The sequence below is a fragment of the Bos mutus genome, chromosome 9 (assembly GCF_027580195.1).
Source record: "Bos mutus isolate GX-2022 chromosome 9, NWIPB_WYAK_1.1, whole genome shotgun sequence".
NCBI lineage: Eukaryota > Metazoa > Chordata > Mammalia > Artiodactyla > Bovidae > Bos > Bos mutus.
This window is the reverse complement of record NC_091625.1, coordinates 34,022,831-34,041,052: the sequence shown is the minus strand read 5'-3', so window position 1 is coordinate 34,041,052 and position 18,222 is coordinate 34,022,831. Positions and strand designations below refer to the sequence as shown.

General features: G+C 35.0%; 1 protein-coding gene across 1 annotated transcript in view; it reads left to right on the top strand.

Moving 5' to 3' along the window:
• The first annotated feature begins 361 nt into the window (after positions 1 to 361).
• The window catches only part of KPNA5 (karyopherin subunit alpha 5), a 51,605-nt gene continuing 33,744 nt past the window's right edge, over positions 362 to 18,222 (top strand). Inside the window, exons 1-7 of the mRNA XM_005896858.3 lie at positions 362 to 972; positions 5,600 to 5,733; positions 7,065 to 7,166; positions 7,277 to 7,376; positions 8,741 to 8,835; positions 13,578 to 13,709; positions 15,601 to 15,689. Of these exons, the coding sequence (XP_005896920.2) occupies positions 969 to 972; positions 5,600 to 5,733; positions 7,065 to 7,166; positions 7,277 to 7,376; positions 8,741 to 8,835; positions 13,578 to 13,709; positions 15,601 to 15,689 (656 nt within the window). The 5' untranslated portion in view covers positions 362 to 968. The remainder of the gene's footprint in view (positions 973 to 5,599; positions 5,734 to 7,064; positions 7,167 to 7,276; positions 7,377 to 8,740; positions 8,836 to 13,577; positions 13,710 to 15,600; positions 15,690 to 18,222) is intronic.

Here is an 18,222-nt window from a genome sequence, read left to right as displayed (position 1 = left end):
AATATCAGAATTTAAAAAATCGTATCAATAGAGAGCTGTAAGGTAACCCAAAAACTTTCTCAGAAAAGAGAACAAAAAAGAACAAGAGATGGAAAACAGGAGCTTCTTTGGGGAAGGAATCATGTGCTAATTATCTTGCATATTCTGTGCCTTGCACTACATAAACAATCTGTTTTCAATACTGCTTGTTCAACCCCAAGGTTGAATCATGTGTTGAACAAGGCTATATGTGTGTTATAATAAATTAAGAATACTTTACTTGGAGTTATTTATTTCATACATCAGTGGCTACTATTTTGCAAAAAAAAAAAAAAATCCACAGATGTTACGGCATCCAAAATTTTTCAACTGAAAGGTTGAAACAAATGAGCAGAGAAGATAGGAAGAAGTGAATGAAGTTGAAGAAAATGAAGCTCCACGAGGTCAGGATTTTTATCCGTTGTGTACACTATTGTACCTCCAACATCAAATCAAGTCTGGCACAGATTAGTCCCTCCGTCAATACTACGTTGTAAAATGAATAAATGAATGGATGGAAGCTTGGATGTATGGATGAACAAAAGAACGAACGGGTGAATGACAGAATTGGCAGGGAGCGCTACTGCTGGCAGGGCAGTAGGACACACTTCTGCCACAGCAACGCACAGAGTTAAAATCCCAGAGTCCAGAAGTCGCCGGATCCTCCATGAGTGGGTGGGGCTGGGGCGTCCGCTTCTCTCCGCCCCTCTGCCTGTCGGTGCTGCAGCTTCGCTGCCGCCGCTGCCGCCACCGCCGCCGCTGCCGCGTGCAAGGGCTTCTGGGAGCCCAGACTTAGGGGTCTAGAGTAAGGGGCGCAGGAGGCCGCCATCTTGAGTTGTGAGCCTGGTCTCTGTACTCATCGCTAGGGGCGGAGTGCTGACCCCACAGTTACCGCAGCAGCCACCACAGCCGGGGACTGGGAAGTCAGGGCGCCGGCTAGTGCCACATTAATGGGTAAGTGGGAGTGACACACACCAGGTGGGGTGAGCCTCGGGTTTGGTCCTTTCGGGAGCTACTAGTTCCTGAGGCCACTGTTTTTATCCTCCACTACAATTGGAGAAAGAAATGGCAACCCACTGCAGTGTTCTCTTGCCTGGAGAATCCCAGGGACCGGGGAGCCTGGTGGGCTGCCGTCTGTGGGGTCGCACAGAGTCGGACACGACTGAAGCGACTTAGCAGCAGTAGCAGCAGCAACAAAGGGTTCAGGGCCGGGCCGGGTTCTCTCAGCTTTTCCAGACGGAGACAGCAGTGGCGGGGGCGTGGCGGCCAGACCTTTCCCTTGAGGACGCGAAGCCGCAAGGAGCTCAGAGCCTCTCCGAGAGCCAGGCTGATGCTCAGGAGCTTTAGGCACAGGATCCTCTCGCCGCTCTGCTCCGCTGTCTCTCGGCAGTTCTTTTTTTTTTTTTTTCGGTACATGGTCTTAACAGACGTTGCCTGTCACTTCAGGGGCTCAGCAGCCTTTTCCGCAGCTCAGCTTGTTAGAAGTTCCTTCGTGTCCAGAATAAGGCAGGTTCAGCCCCAGGGGCCTACGTGTCGCACCCTCTACCGCCAGCGCTGCCGTCCACCTGGCGCAGATGCCTTGGAAGGGCTCAGTCCTGACGCGGGCCAGAGCGGGTTAGGTGGGTGCTTCAGTTAGCTCACTTCCAAGGTGACAGTTTAATAGTGTCTCCTCACTAATGCACAAGACATGAGAGATGAGAGGAATTGAAAGCTGTGAGAAAGGATAGTGCTACTTCAAAAGAATATGACACTGGCATTTACTCTTTGACTTTTTGAACACTTCTTTAAAAAAACCTTCTGATCTGATGTCTCTTAGTTACAGCATTCCATGATTTATATTTTATTTTAAAAAGTGACTTTCTCTCATGGTAAACAGGAAATAGCTCTGTCCTTTAGATCTTCAAGTACTGCTTGTTTGCTTGTAGGGGCTCTGGTTGCTGCACTTTCCCCTTTATACTGATCTTGTCATTTTACTAACAGACACCCAAGCCCATAGAAACGCAGGCTTTATGGAGACAAGAAATTCCGTTAATATGTATTAGAAAAAGTTCAGATTCCAGTTATTTGCCCAACCTCCGCACAGTTTTTTCAAAGAGCGGAGTCAAAAACAAGCTTATGACTGAAAAAAATCCTCTGGCAACTTTATAGTGTTTGAATGGCATTTCTTATATTTGAAATAACTTGTATGAGACAGCAGGCTTTGAAGTACTGTCTTTTAAGCTATATTCCAGAGAAAGAAAATCCCCTTGGGTGAGGCAGCTTTAAAAAATCATTTTCCTTGAACTTACCCCCTTTAAAGCAACTGCAGTGAGGATGCAGATGTTAAATAAGGGACAAGAAGTTAGTACTATAGAAGGAAAACAAACAATATATGAGTTGCTGGGGCGAGATTTTATTTGGTTAGCATTTATACTGAAAGATTTTAATTTGTCATTGCCTAGATTGATGGTCTTATGAGTACTGTCTGCTGTGTGTGTTGGGAGGCACAGGTGATTCAATCAGATGTGGGGAGAAAATATTAGAACTTCTGCTTATATTTTAAAACTTTTCTTTTTTTAATAAACTTCTGTGAATTTATAAGTGGATAGTTTATTAAGTTAGTAATATGCATATATAAATAAACAAGCATATTGAGGGTGAATTCCCAAATGTATTTTGTGTGCATAGGATATGTGATCAAAAGTTTAGAAGCCAGTGGCCTAGAAGATGCCTAATGCATAGGTGGTAAATATTGTAAAGAGGTTTATTGCTGCGAACATTTCATTTTGCTAAGATATTTTATACTGTTGAGTGTAATTCAACAATAAATATGAAGCCATTTGCTCGGTAATTAACTTTGTTTTTCCCTTCCAAGAGCCTAAGCTTTTATTAGTGCAACAGAGCTTTTATATATAAAATAGAGAATAATGCTAAACATTGTTATTAAGAAAGTTAGATTGAACTGTTTCTAGACATAGGTATTTGTAGGTGCACACAATATTGCTAAAATTAATTTATTGACTATTTTATAAAGAGATATTGGTTGATTATACATGTATTTTAATTGCACAACTATATACATGTGTTAAGAGGTGCAAAGTACTTTTTAAATCATTGTAAAGTCCTCAGCCCTTTCCATTCTACCTTTAGTTCCACCACTAAAGAAATTTTTCTTACTTTACCAGTGACCTGATTATCAAGTCTACCTTCCTGTGGCACTTGACTTATTGTAGACACTTAAATATTTGTGGGATAAATCAATGAATGAATAAATTGAGTGACTTTTTTTTTTTTAGGGTCACTGCAACTGAAATATTTCTTTATCTTTTAAATTCCCTTCTTTTTCAGGTCTCTTATTTTCTTCTGATCCTTCTATTTATGTTTGGTTTCCTTTGTTTTCCATTTTCCATGGAAATGTGAACATCCTTAAGACATCCTTTGGGCGTCTTTCTATTATAGCTCTTGTGCTCTTGTATGATCATTCAATACTCTTTTCCTGAGTTTGACTCATAATTTTTAACCATTTATAAATCAAAACCTTCTGTTTGTGCTCTATGTACTATAAATTTAACACATTTAAGATTAAATTCACTATACATCATTAGAGTTGCTGCAGTAAACAATAACAAAATTCTAACAAGGGTAGCCAGGATACAGAGCAACAATAATAGCTAATGGAAATGCAAAGTGGTATACTTACTTTTCAGAATGGCAGTTATAAAATGTGAAGCATATGCTTGTCCTGTTATCCATAGATTCTACTCCTAGATATTTACCTGAGAGAAATGAAAACTTATATTTACACAACCTGTACATGAGTGTTTATAACAGTTTTATTTGTAACTGCCCTAAACTAGAAACTGAAAACTACCAGGGCTTCCCTGGTGGCTCAGAGGGTAAAGTGTCTGCCTGCAATGCAGGAGACCTGGGTTCGATCCCTGGGTCAGGAAGATCTCCTGGAGAAGGAAATGGCAGCCCACTCCAGTATTCTTGTCTGGAGAATCCCATGGACAGAGGAGCCTGGTGGGCTACAGTCTACTGGGTCGCAAAGAGTTGGACACGACTGAGCGACTTCACCTTCACTAAACTAGAAACCACCTAAATGTCCTTCAGCTAGTGAATCAATAAACTGTGGTATATCTGTACAATAGAATATTGCTAAACAATAAAGAATGAATTTTGATACATGCCAACACTATGGTGACTCACAGATACACTATGTTAAATGAAGACAATTAAGACTATATACTGTTGTAATTTCATTTATGTGAAATTTGGGGAAAGGCAGAGCTATGGAAATAGTGGTTGCCAGGTTTTAGGAGTAGGAGAAGGACTAAATAGGAGCAGCATGAGGAAGTTTTGGGGGGAATTATGAAGCTGTTCTGTATCTTAATTATGTTGGTTATACGCCTGAGCATTGTGTCAAGTTCGTAGAACTGTGTACTGAGTGATTTTTGCTGTGTGTAAGTGAAAAATAAAATAATTGAATTCATTGTTTTCATCTCAAAAACAAGGAGGCAAGAAAACAAAACCACTACGCCAATCCTCCATCTGTATTCCCTTCTTGGGTTATTTTGTCATTATTCTGAAAGAGTTCATGCTGGAAACCATGAAATCATCCTCAACTCCTTTCTCTTTCTTAGCACATATTTCTTATGCTCACTTGGCCTCTAATTCTTATTGAATCAGTATCTGAAATGTTTCTGGAATCAGTCTGTCTTCTGTGTTTTTCAGTGCAGCTACTAATTTACTTTAGGTCTTTTATCATCAATGTTTGAAACAACCTTCTCTTTAATTTCTTAATTCTTCTCCTTAGGATCAAGACCAGATTTCTCAGCTAGATTGCAGGAACTATATATTTCAACCTTACCTACCTTTCTGGTTTTATCTCCTGCCCTTTTAAAATATATTTTATGTTTATATGTTTTGTATATTTATAAAATATTTATGTGTTAATTTTTAAAATATGTATAATAAAACTACTTAAAATATAGAAATATTTCAGTATTTTAAATGAACTGATTATACTCTAGTACTGAAAATTGGTATTGTAGTCATAAGTCAAGTCCTGACCTGTGTGGTTTTAGTTCTTTAGGCAGTTCCTTAAGTAAATGAAAGAAGCCAGACACCAATAAATACATACAGTGTGCTTACTGAAACTTGATGCTGTATTTTATTGAAAATAAGACAATTCGTTGCTGATTATTTCTTGATCTTTCCAGAAGCTGTGATTTAGAAGTTTTTTATCCAACTGTTTTCATGACTGTTTCCTGGCTAACAGTTATTTTAAGATGCACCTCACTTATAGAAAGGTTAAAATACCAGGGATAGGAGAGTGCCTCTCCGAATCAGTGAAATTATGGTAATGACTTTGTGTTTAGACCAAAATCTATTATTTGTTTGATAGTGAAGTCCTAAAACATTTGATTATTTTCCTCCAATTTTGATGTGGAGGTGAGAGGATGTATTCATTGTACATAATTTTCAGGATGAGTTTTATTGGTGTATTTAATCCACGAGCCTGAATTTATTGCCCCAGAGTAAACATCTCATGTTATTTTGAAAGTAATTGGTACCTATTTTCTTCACTCCTAATCTTAAGATGCCATGGCCAGTCCAGGGAAAGATAACTATAGAATGAAAAGTTATAAGAATAAAGCCCTAAACCCCCAGGAGATGCGTAGACGAAGAGAAGAAGAAGGAATACAGCTTCGAAAACAAAAAAGAGAAGAACAGGTAGGTGTCTTAAAATATTTAATTCTGTTATTGCTAATTTTTAGATAATTTTAAATGAAAAATTTTTTTCTAGGAAATTGAATATAAATATATTTTTATTAGAATCCAGTAATATTAGCAAATTCATGAATCAGAATCCTGTGCTATTTTAATCACTGACAAGAATGACTTTTCTATTCCATTGATGAACCTTTTATGTCAATATTTCTACCCCAGCTAAGACATATTTACTCTTGAGCCTATTTGTATCACTTCCACTCAGTGTTACAAAATTTGCCCCCTAGAAAAACATTAACTGTATTCGTCACTTTGTGGTTTTCATAACCCTTGCCCCTAAGTTAATTATAATCGTTTTCCTATGCTACTCATACTGTTCTCCTATAGTCTCATCAGGCAGACCTCTTAGCCTTCTCTGTTTGAGCTTTATATATGGAAAATAAGGAATAGAAAAATTCATTTAAAAGAATGCATCTCCACATGTTTCATTCCAAGACACACTGAAATTTAGAAGTATTCATCAATAAGTAGAAGGGTATGGTCCTCACATACATGAATTAGAACCACTATGTAAAAGGGACTAGCAATGTAGAAAGTTAAAAAAGGCGTGTTTTGGAAATATGATTATCCCCCCTATTTATAGCATCTAACATAGTCTCTACTATATTACAGTAGGTACTTAAGAAAAAAAAGTCTGTTAAATAAAGGAATAGGAAAAGAACTGTGTAGAGACTGAGGAAGAGCAGAATTTTATTTAGCTATCAAAAAGATTATGATACCAGATTTTTTATCAGTTTTGATTTATGAAATATACCTGTAAATCTTGCTCTGTGACTTGACCATGTCTCTCTCTTCCTCTCTTTTTTTTTTTCTTTATGTTCACTCAGTTATTAAGCATAGGGTCATCTTTCCTGAGAGTTGTTCTTGTTACTTGTTAGTCTGATATACTGGCTCTGTTAATATATCACATTATCTCACTCATATAACAGATCTGCTTTTCTTCTTAGATATCTCATAATTCAGTGTAGGCATATGTGTTTTTCTAAGTGCTGTAAAATATAAATGTGTGTTCTGTTTATGGTACTGGAAATTGGTTAAAAGACCTGAGATTAAGAATGTCCCAAAGCAGTCTATAGGACAAGAGCTAATCTAGCCCCAGATGTTTAACTTCTCTTGAATAATTTAAGTGTTTATGGTATGGCGATTACAAAATACTAAAATATTCAGAACTTTAAGTGATAAAATGATTGTTTTGTTCACTTAAAGGAAAAAATAATTCTATGGGAATTTAGGGTTTTATGGAAAACTTAATGTATTATTTCTCTTTATTATAGTTATTCAAACGCAGAAATGTCTCTTTGCCCAGAAATGATGAATCTATGTTAGAAAATCCTATCCAGGATCCAGACATCAGTTCCACTGTACCCATTCCAGAGGTAGATATTACAAATGTATTTCAAATTATATTTCTTCAGTATTTCAGAGATGTACTGCAAAATTATTAATTTAAAATGTTTGGATAATAATTATATTTTCTGTGTTTTAGGAAGAAGTTATTACTTCAGATATGGTTCAGATGATTTTTTCTAATAATGCTGATCAACAGCTAACAGCTACACAGAAATTTAGAAAGCTGCTTTCTAAAGGCAAGAATTATTTTCAGTGTGCTTATTTGATGTTACTTATTTCTTGATGTTACAGGAATTTGTAGTGCAATTTTGTTAGTTTTTTTAAAATTTTAAGACTCTTTGCCAGTACGTCTTAATTTTTTCTATAATCTCTTTTTTAAAACCATTATACTGTCAAAGTTAACACATGTTGATTGTAGAATATCTGCAAATGTAAAAGAATTTAAAGAAGCAAAATAGTCCCAAATCAGTCCCATTGCTAAGAAAGTTAGAGATACATATTTATAAATTCTTACAGAAATATTTTTCAGACTTTTTAAAAATGGCAGCATGACAGCAGAGCATGAATGTAAAATAATTTAATCAGATATTTCTTTTTTTTACAAATTTTAAAAAATTTAATTTCTATTTTATATTGGGTGGGAGTAAAAGCATTAATATTATGTATTATCTTGTTGATGTTTTATAACTGTAAGAGCAGTTTAGGCTGTAGAATCCAGACTTTTCATATAGAACATCAAAACAAAACTTTGTAGTATTTTACTAGCTTTGCAGAAATCTCCCAATTTTTGAAAAAGTTAGGATAGTAAATTTGTAGAAAAAAGAAAAGGAAAAATGTCTATTCCTTTTTTTTTTTTTTTGACCACATTGCTTGACTTGTGGGATCTTAGTTCCCAATCATTGAACCTGGGCCCCCTGCATTGCAGGTGCATTGGACTGCCAGGAAATCCCAGAAATATCTTTAAGTTTGCATTTATTTTAATTGCATTTACTTTTTGCACTTATTTTAATTTGCATTTAAACTTCTTAGAGATTTTATTATTCTCTTAAGTCCTCACCTATTGTGAGAGTTTATCAAGAATTCTACATAGTTCAATAGCATTTTTGTAAATAACATCTTGAGAAGATAGGACTTGTCTGGCTGAAAGACATTAGGCAGTTCATGGTTGTAGTGAAAGGGATATCCCTGGAAATTGGAGTATGGTTATGAAGAATTAGAAGGACTGTTATCCTTAGGAGGGTTATTATCCTTTGATTGGTGTTTTGAGTATTGGACTGAAATACTCCCATACTGTAAAGGTGACCTGCTAAATAGCCTTTAATTTATGAATTTTAAATATTTGTTTAGGAAATATTTTAAAATTTTCTTACTGTTACACTAATGAAAAATAATTTGCTTTTTTGTAGTTTTTTTTTTTTTGGCAGCAAACATTGCAGTTATGAGAGCATTTATTTTCTTCAGTTACGTCCAGCTAAGGGTTTCAAGTCTGGGCAGTGAAATCTAGGAAAGAGTTATTTTGTGTGTCCTGTTAACTGACACAGGGTCCAGATCATTGTGCTTTTGTATCTGCATAATAGCTTCATTCTTTTTTAATTTTTAGAACCTAATCCACCAATTGATCAAGTTATACAGAAACCAGGAGTGGTGCAGAGATTTGTGAAATTTCTTGAAAGAAATGAAAATTGTACATTACAAGTGAGTTCTGTAGTTTACGTTCTTAATTATCTTTCCAGAAATGACATAGGATTAGTTTCTAGTGAAAGCAACTTCTACAGTACTGAATATATTGTAAGCATTCAGTAAATATCAGTAGGTGGCGATTAAAGGTGGTGCTACCTGTCTTGCCCTGGTCAAGTTTACAGTGCTAATTTTTTCTAGGAACTATTACTTTCTCTAGAAACTATTATCATTAAGCAATTTTTTTTGAAAAATATATTTAAAATCATTTGTAATTTTAAGAAAAATTTTATAGTTGTCAACCTTTAATAACTTTTGCTTTAGAAAATCATAAATCAAAATGTTAACTTACTTAATAGTTAAATTTATTTTGGCTCCTAACTAAAGTTGTGACTTTTTAGTATAAACTCTTGTACCTCTTAAAACATTTTTATCTGATTGATCAGTTCCTTTTTTTTTTTTTTTAAGAAAGAACAAATCAGTATAATCTACTTAAAATGTGACCAAAGTTAAGTGTGTCTTAAAGAGTGTTGCTTCTCAGTTATAGTGAAAATTTAAAGATGTCTTCCAAATAATTGGCTACTAAAAATATTGAAGTTTGCAAATATTTTACTGTTTAGGATTGTTCTTCCTGACTTTCATTGCTATATATATAACCTACACCTACTTTCTTAATGCTCTTATTGGTATAGGAGAACTGTTCCTGGTATTTGAATAATTTGAAATTACATCTTAGAATAGTGTTCCACTTAATCTGAGTAACTTGGGAAAGATCCTCTCTCTAGGTATAAGCAAAGAAATGTGCTGCACTTCTGAATATTACCCATCATGAGCTTTATAAAAAATGCTGAGAATGTTTACAATAAGGATAGTCTTATGTCAATTAAGTGATAATGCTATAAGGACTATTAATCACCTAAAATCTATCTATCAACTAGGGTCTTTATGTAATAGTGCTGTAAGGGCTGGAAATCATGGTTTGGTCATTGACTTTATTTGTAAGCTCTGAGTCCAAACTAAAACCTAAGCCTCCTGATAGCAGTTTATTATTTGGCTCTTTAATTCTAAGTGATTGAAAGAAGAAGTGAATGGATAAAATTGAATGTTACTTTAAACAATACATTGTATAAGGCATTGTAGTTACAGATTGGTAAGATATTTCTCTCTTTGCAGAAAGTCTTCACTCTGTTGGGGAAGACAAACACCTAAACAGATCTATAGTACTATAGATGATACTATAGTACACTTAGTGCTAATAGAAAATTGTTATACAAAGTACTTTGAGAGCAGAGAGAACATAGCAGCTTATGTTTACAATGTTACACAGCTAGTCTTAAGGGGGAATGAGAGTTTAACAGGCTGAATAAAAGGAAAAGTAATTTCAGGTTGTGAAAATAGCATGTGTAGAAAGCACACAGTATTCAAGAACGTTGGGGATTTGAGAGTTTATCAGTCATTGTATGTGTGTTAGTCACTCAGTCATGTCCCTTTGTAATCCTGTGGACTGTAGCCCTTCAGGCTTCTCTGTTCATGGAATTCTCCAGTCAAGAATACTGGAGTGAGTTGCCATTTTGTTCTCCAATTAATCATTATACTTGAAACCTAGTGAAATTCAACAGTGTGTTCTTGGGGCAGCTATATGGTGTGCCATATTATCCAAGTTAATATGAAATATATTGTTCAATATATTCTTGAACCATACCAAAGAATGCTCAAACTACTGCACAATTGCACTCATCTCACACGTTAGTAAAGTAATGCTCAAAATTCTCCAAACCAGGCTTCAGCAATATATGAACCGTGAACTTCCAGATGTTCAAGCTGGTTTTAGAAAAGGAAAAGGAACCAGAGATCAAATTGCCAACAATCACTGGATCATCAAAAAAGCAAGAGAGTTCCAGAAAAACATCTATTTCTGTTTTATTGACTATGCCAAAGCCTTTGACTGTGTGGATCACAATAAACTGTGGAAAATTCTGAAAGAGATGGGCATACCAGACCACCTGACCTGCCTCTTGAGAAACCTATATGCAGGTCAGGAAGCAACAGTTAGAACTGGACATGGAACAACAGACTGGTTCCAAATAGGAACAGGAGTACGTCAAGGCTGTATATTGTCACCCTGTTTATTTAACTTATATGCAGAACACATCATGAGAAACGCTGGGCTGGAGGAAGCACAGACTGCAATCAAGATTGCCGGGAGAAATATCAATAACCTCAGATATGCAGATGACACCACCCTTATGGCAGAAAGTAAAGAAGAGCTAAAGAGCCTCTTGATGAAAGTGAAAGAGGAGAGTGAAAAAGTTGTCTTAAAGCTCAACATTCAGAAAACTTAGATTATGGCATCCAGTCCCATCATTTTATGGGAAATAGATGGGGAAACAGTGGCTGACTTTATTTTTTGGGGCTCCAAAATCACTGCAGATGGTGATTGTAGCCATGAAATTAAAAGACGCTTGCTTCTTGGAAGAAGAGTTATGACCAACCTAGACAGCATATTGAAAAGCAGAGACATTACTTTATCAGTAAAGTCAAGGCTATGGTATTTCCAGTGGTCATGTATGGATGTGAGAGTTGGACTATAAAGAAAGCTGAGCACTGAAGAATTGATGTTTTGAACTGTGGTGTTGGAGAAGACTCTTGAGAGTCCCTTGGACTGCCGGGAGATCCACCCAGTCAATCCTAAAGGAATTTAGTCCTGAATATTCATTGAAAGGCCTGATACTGAAACTCCAATACTTTGGCCACCTGATGCAAAGAGCTGACTCATTTGAAAAGACCCTGGTGCTGGGAAAGATTGAGGGCAGGAGGAGAAGGGGACGACAGAGGATTAGATGGTTGGATGGTATCACTGACTTGATGGACATGGGTTTGGGTGAACTCCGGGAGTTGGTAATGGACAGGGAGGCCTGGCGTGCTGCGGTTCATGGGGCTGCAAAGAGTCGGACACAACTGAGTGAATGAACTGAACTGAACTATACTAAGTTCTGTTTTGAGAGTGCATTTATCAGTCCAATAACGTTACCCTAGGTACCCAACTAACACAATTGGCTATATAGTACTGTGCTGTAAAAGGTTTATAATGCTTTCCACACAAATAATACATAAAAAACAACCAAAAAATAAAGAAAACATTTTTAATCTCGTAGTATACTACCTTGAAAAGTATAGTAGTGTAGTACAGCAGCTGGCAGGCAGGGGCTGGCATGCCAGGCGAGAAGAGTTACTGACTGGAGGAGGGAGAGAAAGTGGGGATGGTAGAGCTGAAGGATCGTCAACAATAGGAGATGGAGGTTAGGCTGCAGATATACATCAGTATATATATATGCAGTATATCTGTATCACTCTTGCCTGATGTTGATGGAACACACGTTCACATCTTTGAAAGTTTGTATCCTGAAGGCTCATATGTAGGGGACTTACTGTAATTGAGAGGCCTCAAACTGGGGACCTACATGTTTGGCCTGCACATGTTTTAAAATATATGAATTCAGATATCAGGCTTTCAAAAGTTGAAGAATTTCAAATGGAAGTCTAGATTTGGGCTTCTTTTTACAAATCAGAAGAATTGGCATTGTTGCCACATACTGAAGATCTAGTGGAGTTGAATAGGAGCTCTGCCTCTTTTTTTTTTCCTTTTAAAAAATATAACCATTTTCTCTAGTTTTATCTGTACTTTTCATGCCTTTCACTAATGCTTTTTATTACACTTCTATTAATCATAATAATACCTACCTTAATGTGAAAAGTTGTCTAGGCCAAATATTTTTAAAGCCATTGTCATTATTGTCACTCCTTAATTTGCAGGTCTGATTTGCTAGTTGGTTAGAGAACCATGAGTTAAAATTTTCTCAATTGCATCATTATAAATCCATCACAGATAAGTATATCTGAAATCTGATTGATATGAGTAACTTCCCAGAGGCACTGCTACTTGAAAGAATACCACAAGTTCTTATGGCTCTGCTAATAATGAACTCTTTCACCTTGAACTAACCACCTAAATGTATGGCTTTCTAGTTTTTCTTATTTAAGTGAGAAGGTTTAGAATAGATGATCCTTAGGGAAACAAAAGTAACCTTTTATGATTCTGCTGCTGCTGCTGCTAAGTTGCTTCAGTTGTGTCCGACCCTGTGCGACCCCAGAGATGGCAGCCCACCAGCCCTCCCCCGTCCCTGGGATTCTCCAGGCAAGAACACTGGAGTGGGTTGCCATTTCCTTCTCCAGTGCAGGAAAGTGAAAAGTGAAAGTGAAGTCGCTCAGTCGTGTCCGACTCCTAGCGACCCCATGGACTGCAACCCACCAGGCTCCAATGCCCATGGGATTTTCCAGGCAAGAGTACTGGAGTAGGGTGCCATTGCCTTCTCCATTTATGATTCTAAGTTCCATAAATATTCTATTAATTAAGTAGTGTGTATCATTTTGTTTTAAACTGCTTGATTTAGAATACCTGGCTCCCTAATAGTAAACATCAGGGGTTTTATGAAATATAAATTCAGATGTGTTCATTTATTGTTCATGATTTTATAAATTTTTATTCTTCTCAGTTCTTATTTTTCCAGATTGAAGAGTCCTTTTTAAAAAAAAATTTTTTTTACCTATCAAATCTGAATTCACATTGAATCTTATTAATCGTAAGTGAATCTTTCTCTCAGACTTATTCAGCTAAGTCTTGACTCCCTCTCTTCTTCCTTTCTTCCTCTTTCTGGCATTTCTTTGGGGCTTTCATCTATTTTGCTTTTATTTTTCCTTAGTTTGAAGCTGCGTGGGCATTAACTAATATAGCATCTGGAACTTTTCTGCATACCAAAGTAGTGATTGAAACTGGGGCTGTTCCAATTTTTATCAAACTTCTTAATTCAGAGCATGAAGATGTTCAAGAACAGGTAAGTTTCTAACTTGAACTGTTATATCTACTAGATTTTAATTTTCTCTTGAAAGTGCCATTTGTGATTATGATTTGAAATTCATTTTTACCAAGTTGCCTGTGCATTACATTTGTTAGAATATAATAATTTCTGTTTAGTGTCAAATTGGAAGGAAGAATGAACTGTTTTAGGTATTATCCTAGCTCCTTTGTATATAGATTTCAGCTATTGAGAATTATTATTCCCATTTATAGAAGAGCATACTGAGACCCAGAAAAGATAGTAATTTACCCAAAGTCACGGTGAAGGGCTGAGCCAGGTTTTAAACCTGGAACAGTCTGACTCCTTGTTCTTTACATGTATGTAGATTATTTTATTGTTTCTTTTTAATATGTCATGTTATTTTTAATAAACCATTTTAGATTAGACTTTATAAATAAATTATCATAGTTGTTGTAACAGGGAAAATCTAATCACATATAATTTTTACCATCTAGAGAAAGTCAAATGTTTTGTTATTTTTGTTTTGATTCATGTTCATGCAAATTGATCCATAGATCTCACTACCATTCCATTTGTTTGTTTATATATATTTTTTTATATTTTTTCCCACTTAACAATAGTATTGAGAGCTTTTTCTTATGGCATTAATTATTCTTGAAGAAAACTTTACTGATTACTCATTATCCATTCAGGTAGCTACATAATTTATTCCTCAGTAGTTGTACAATTGAGTTATTTCTAGCTTGTTGGTGTTAATATTGTGGTGAGCATCATTATATATCAATCTTGATAGTAATATGTCTTGACATTAATATATGCCTTGATTATTTCATTAGGGAAAAATGATTATACTCAAATAAAAGCTTTTAAAGTGCTATTACTATTTCAAAGTTGACTTCCAAAATGTTATAAAAATTGATATCCCACAAACAAAATACTTCACAGGGTGAAAAATGTCATCACTTTAAAAACTTTTTCTTAAAAATGTAAAAAATAAACTTAGGTCTAGAGTAGATGTTAAAAATATTAGTGTAAATTTTAAATGTTAAAATATAATTTTCTCAGTTGAAAAATTAACTTATGTCTACTTTTGTACTTATGAGAAACTTGAAATGAAAATATAATGATCATTTGCATTTGTGTAATTTCTTATCGAATTGAAATTTAATACAGGAATAATTTGATCTTTTACTGTCATTTATTTAATCTGGACTATCTCTAAGCTTATTTTTAAGCATTAATTCAAGACAGTTCTCACATTAGCTTTATCTTATAGTTTACTATGCTTTATCTCTCCTTCCTTTTTTCTTTTACAAGTTAGTTCCTTCCCAGTGAGTGGATTCTTTGGCATAGTAGCAAACTTCTAGCATAGGTAATTGTAAAATTCCCTAAATAGATATACAGTTGACCCTTGAACAAAACAGGTTTGAATGTGTTGGTTTACTTACACACAGTTTTTTTTTGCAATACATACATACTGCAGTACTATACAATCTGAAGTTGGTTGAGTCTGCAAGTGATCTTGGGTAAGGAGGGCCAGCTTTAAAGTTATACATGGATTTTCGACTGTGCAGGGGTTGATGCCCCTCACTGCCAAATTGTTCAAAGGTCAACTATATTTTGTCTCTCCATGTAGATTCAAAGTAGACAAACTATCTCCTTCTTAAAGAGAATAAACATTTCACTATCATGTAAGAAAAAATTTTTAAATGCCCTGTGTTTTAATTTGACTAAAAATATTATTAAAGATACTTTTGAAGTTTTCCTTTCTTGTCTACTAGCATGTTTTTTTTTTAACATCTTGAAAACTTACCAGTTTTTTCCTTTTACAATAAAATTTCATTCTTAAGAGAGAATCTTATTTAAGATATTGTCGTAAAAGAATATTTTTTATTGTTTTTTGAAGGCTGTTTGGGCACTTGGTAATATTGCTGGTGACAATGCAGAATGCAGAGATTTTGTTTTGAATTGTGAAATACTTCCACCTCTTTTAGAGTAAGTACTTTAAGTTTATCACAATTAAATACTATTAACTTTTGGAAAAGCAAACTATTTACACTATATTTCTACGTACACATTTACTTCTTCAGTGATACTTTTAAATTTTGCTTATGTTTGGCCAAGCCTGAAATAGCTTGAAATTACATAAAACTAACAAAATTTCTGGTTGTATCATATCTGTCTTTTATGTTCCCTTAAGCCACACTTCACAGCATTCATTGCTTACTTGATGCCTACTGTGCTAAAACAGTTATTCTAGAGAACAAGGATAAGTAGTAGTTTTTAATACACTAAAAATTTAAAAGTTACTAAAGCAGATGATATTGAGTTGATGAACAGATGATGTGTTGAACTTGTCAGATTTTCATATTTGATTTTGAAATGTTCAGAGAACAGAGAGATTTTTTCAGAATTAGAATTTTACTTAAAATGACTTAGCTAGTGGTTTCTTTTTCTAATACTTTACACTTTTTTTAAGAAAAGAAGCTCCCCTATAATATAGGGTTCTTTACAAAGATGACGTAAAATTATTTGAAAGATAGGTTTATTTATCCAAGTTGGTTATCATTTATTGAGAGAATTTTTATTTAGGCTGAATACCATTGGCAAATAGTGAAAAAGGAAAAAGTAATTGAGATATTTTGAAAGGGAAAATTTTACTCTTACCATTTCTGTGCCATTTGCCATCCTTTCCAAGCTTAGAAATTAGAATATGTTTTTAGATACAGTTTTGTTTTGTTTTTAGATACAAAGAATATGTTTTTAGATACAGTTTTGCAAAATATATTTTATTGTTTTAGAATGTGTAACTTTCCGTGGACAAAATGGATTTCTCAGCATCATTTCACTCAACTCACACTGAGTACTTAACTATGTTCAGGCCACTGAACCACTTGTGATTTCATTTACTTTGGGCTTATTCAAAATAATATCTGAGCAGTTAGTCCAATTATAAAGGAAAATACTGATTTAGCATTCAATATCAGAATTATTTTGACGTTCATACTACTAAAAGTATCTGTTAAATTTTCAACTTAGGGTTTTTCTGGCCTGATTTTATGGTTTGTAGATTAACTGTGAGCACTTTGTTTCTCTTTTTACTTTGTCTCTAGGCCATATTCTTTGCTGTCTGTCTTTGGGTCATTTATTATTTGTTAATATTTAAAGTTGGTAATGGTTTATGAAATAATAAGTAAGCATTTCTTAGTTCTAATTACTCTAAATGTTCTGCTGTTAAGTCACTTCAGTCGTGTCTGACTCTGTGCGACCCCATAGACGGCAGCCTACCAGGCTGCCCCGTCCCTGGGATTCTCCAGGCAAGAATACTGGAGTGGGTTGCCATTTCCTTCTCCAGTGCATGAAAGTGAAGTCGCTCAGTTGTGCCCAACTCTTAGCAATATTTTAATTATGACTAAAGAAACCAAACTAAAAAACAAAGGTCTAATGAAAAACAAACAGTACCCAGCTATCTAATCATGGTTATAAACATAATAAATTTCAGAAAAAGAGTAGGTTTAGAAGTTTTCAAAGTTTCATTAAAAAATTGAGAAAGGTGATAAGAAGGAAGGTATGTCAAGATGTTCTCACCATGGTTGGTCAAAAGGAAAAATGGTATTACCTTTAAGAAGATTATGGATAATCTATAGTTCACATTGAAGTTAAATTAACATTTAGCTAATGTGTTAAGTGTGTATAAAATTTTTATTAATATAATACAGTTTTATCAGTTCTGCCTTTTGATTCTCAGTAAATGTAAAGCTTTTACTATTATGGACTTTATATACTGATATGGTGATTTAGTCACCAAGTCGTGTCTGACTCTTGTGACCCTATGGGTTGTAGCCTGCCAGGCTCCTCTGTCCATGGGATTCTCCAGGCAAGAATACTGGAGTGGGTTGCCATTTCTTTCTCCAGTGGATCTTCCCAACCCAAGAATCGAGCCTGGGTCTCTTGCCTTTCAGGCAGATTCTTTACTGACTGAGCTACTAGAGAAGATCCCAATATACTGTTATAGCTTTGTTGTTTTAATTTAATGCAACTTTAATTTATAATACAGCAAATTTGGATAAGAAAAGATTTGTAATTTCTCATAATATTCCCATTAATACAAGGAGGATAATATACATCACAGCTTAGCCAAGTACAGTCTTCATGCCAAATTTGGCCTGTGCCCTGTTTTTGAAAATTAAATTTTACTGGATCACATCAATTTGCTTACTTAATGTCTGTGGTTGCTTTCATGCTGTATCATCAGAGTTCAGTAGCTGCAACACAGGAAGGCCTGTGAAGCCAAAAGTATTTACTGAAAAGTTTGTCATTTCCTGATGTAGTAAGTCAGTGTAACTACCTTATTTCTAAATGAGTTATGGTTTTAGGAGGTTTCAAATATTCTTTATAGCAAAAGTTTTAGAGCATATTTTTGTGTGACAGAATATACACAATAAAAAATTTACCATGTAAAAGTTTACAGTTTACTGCCACTCAGTATGTTCATAGTGTTTCTCAACCATAACAACTATCTAGTTCT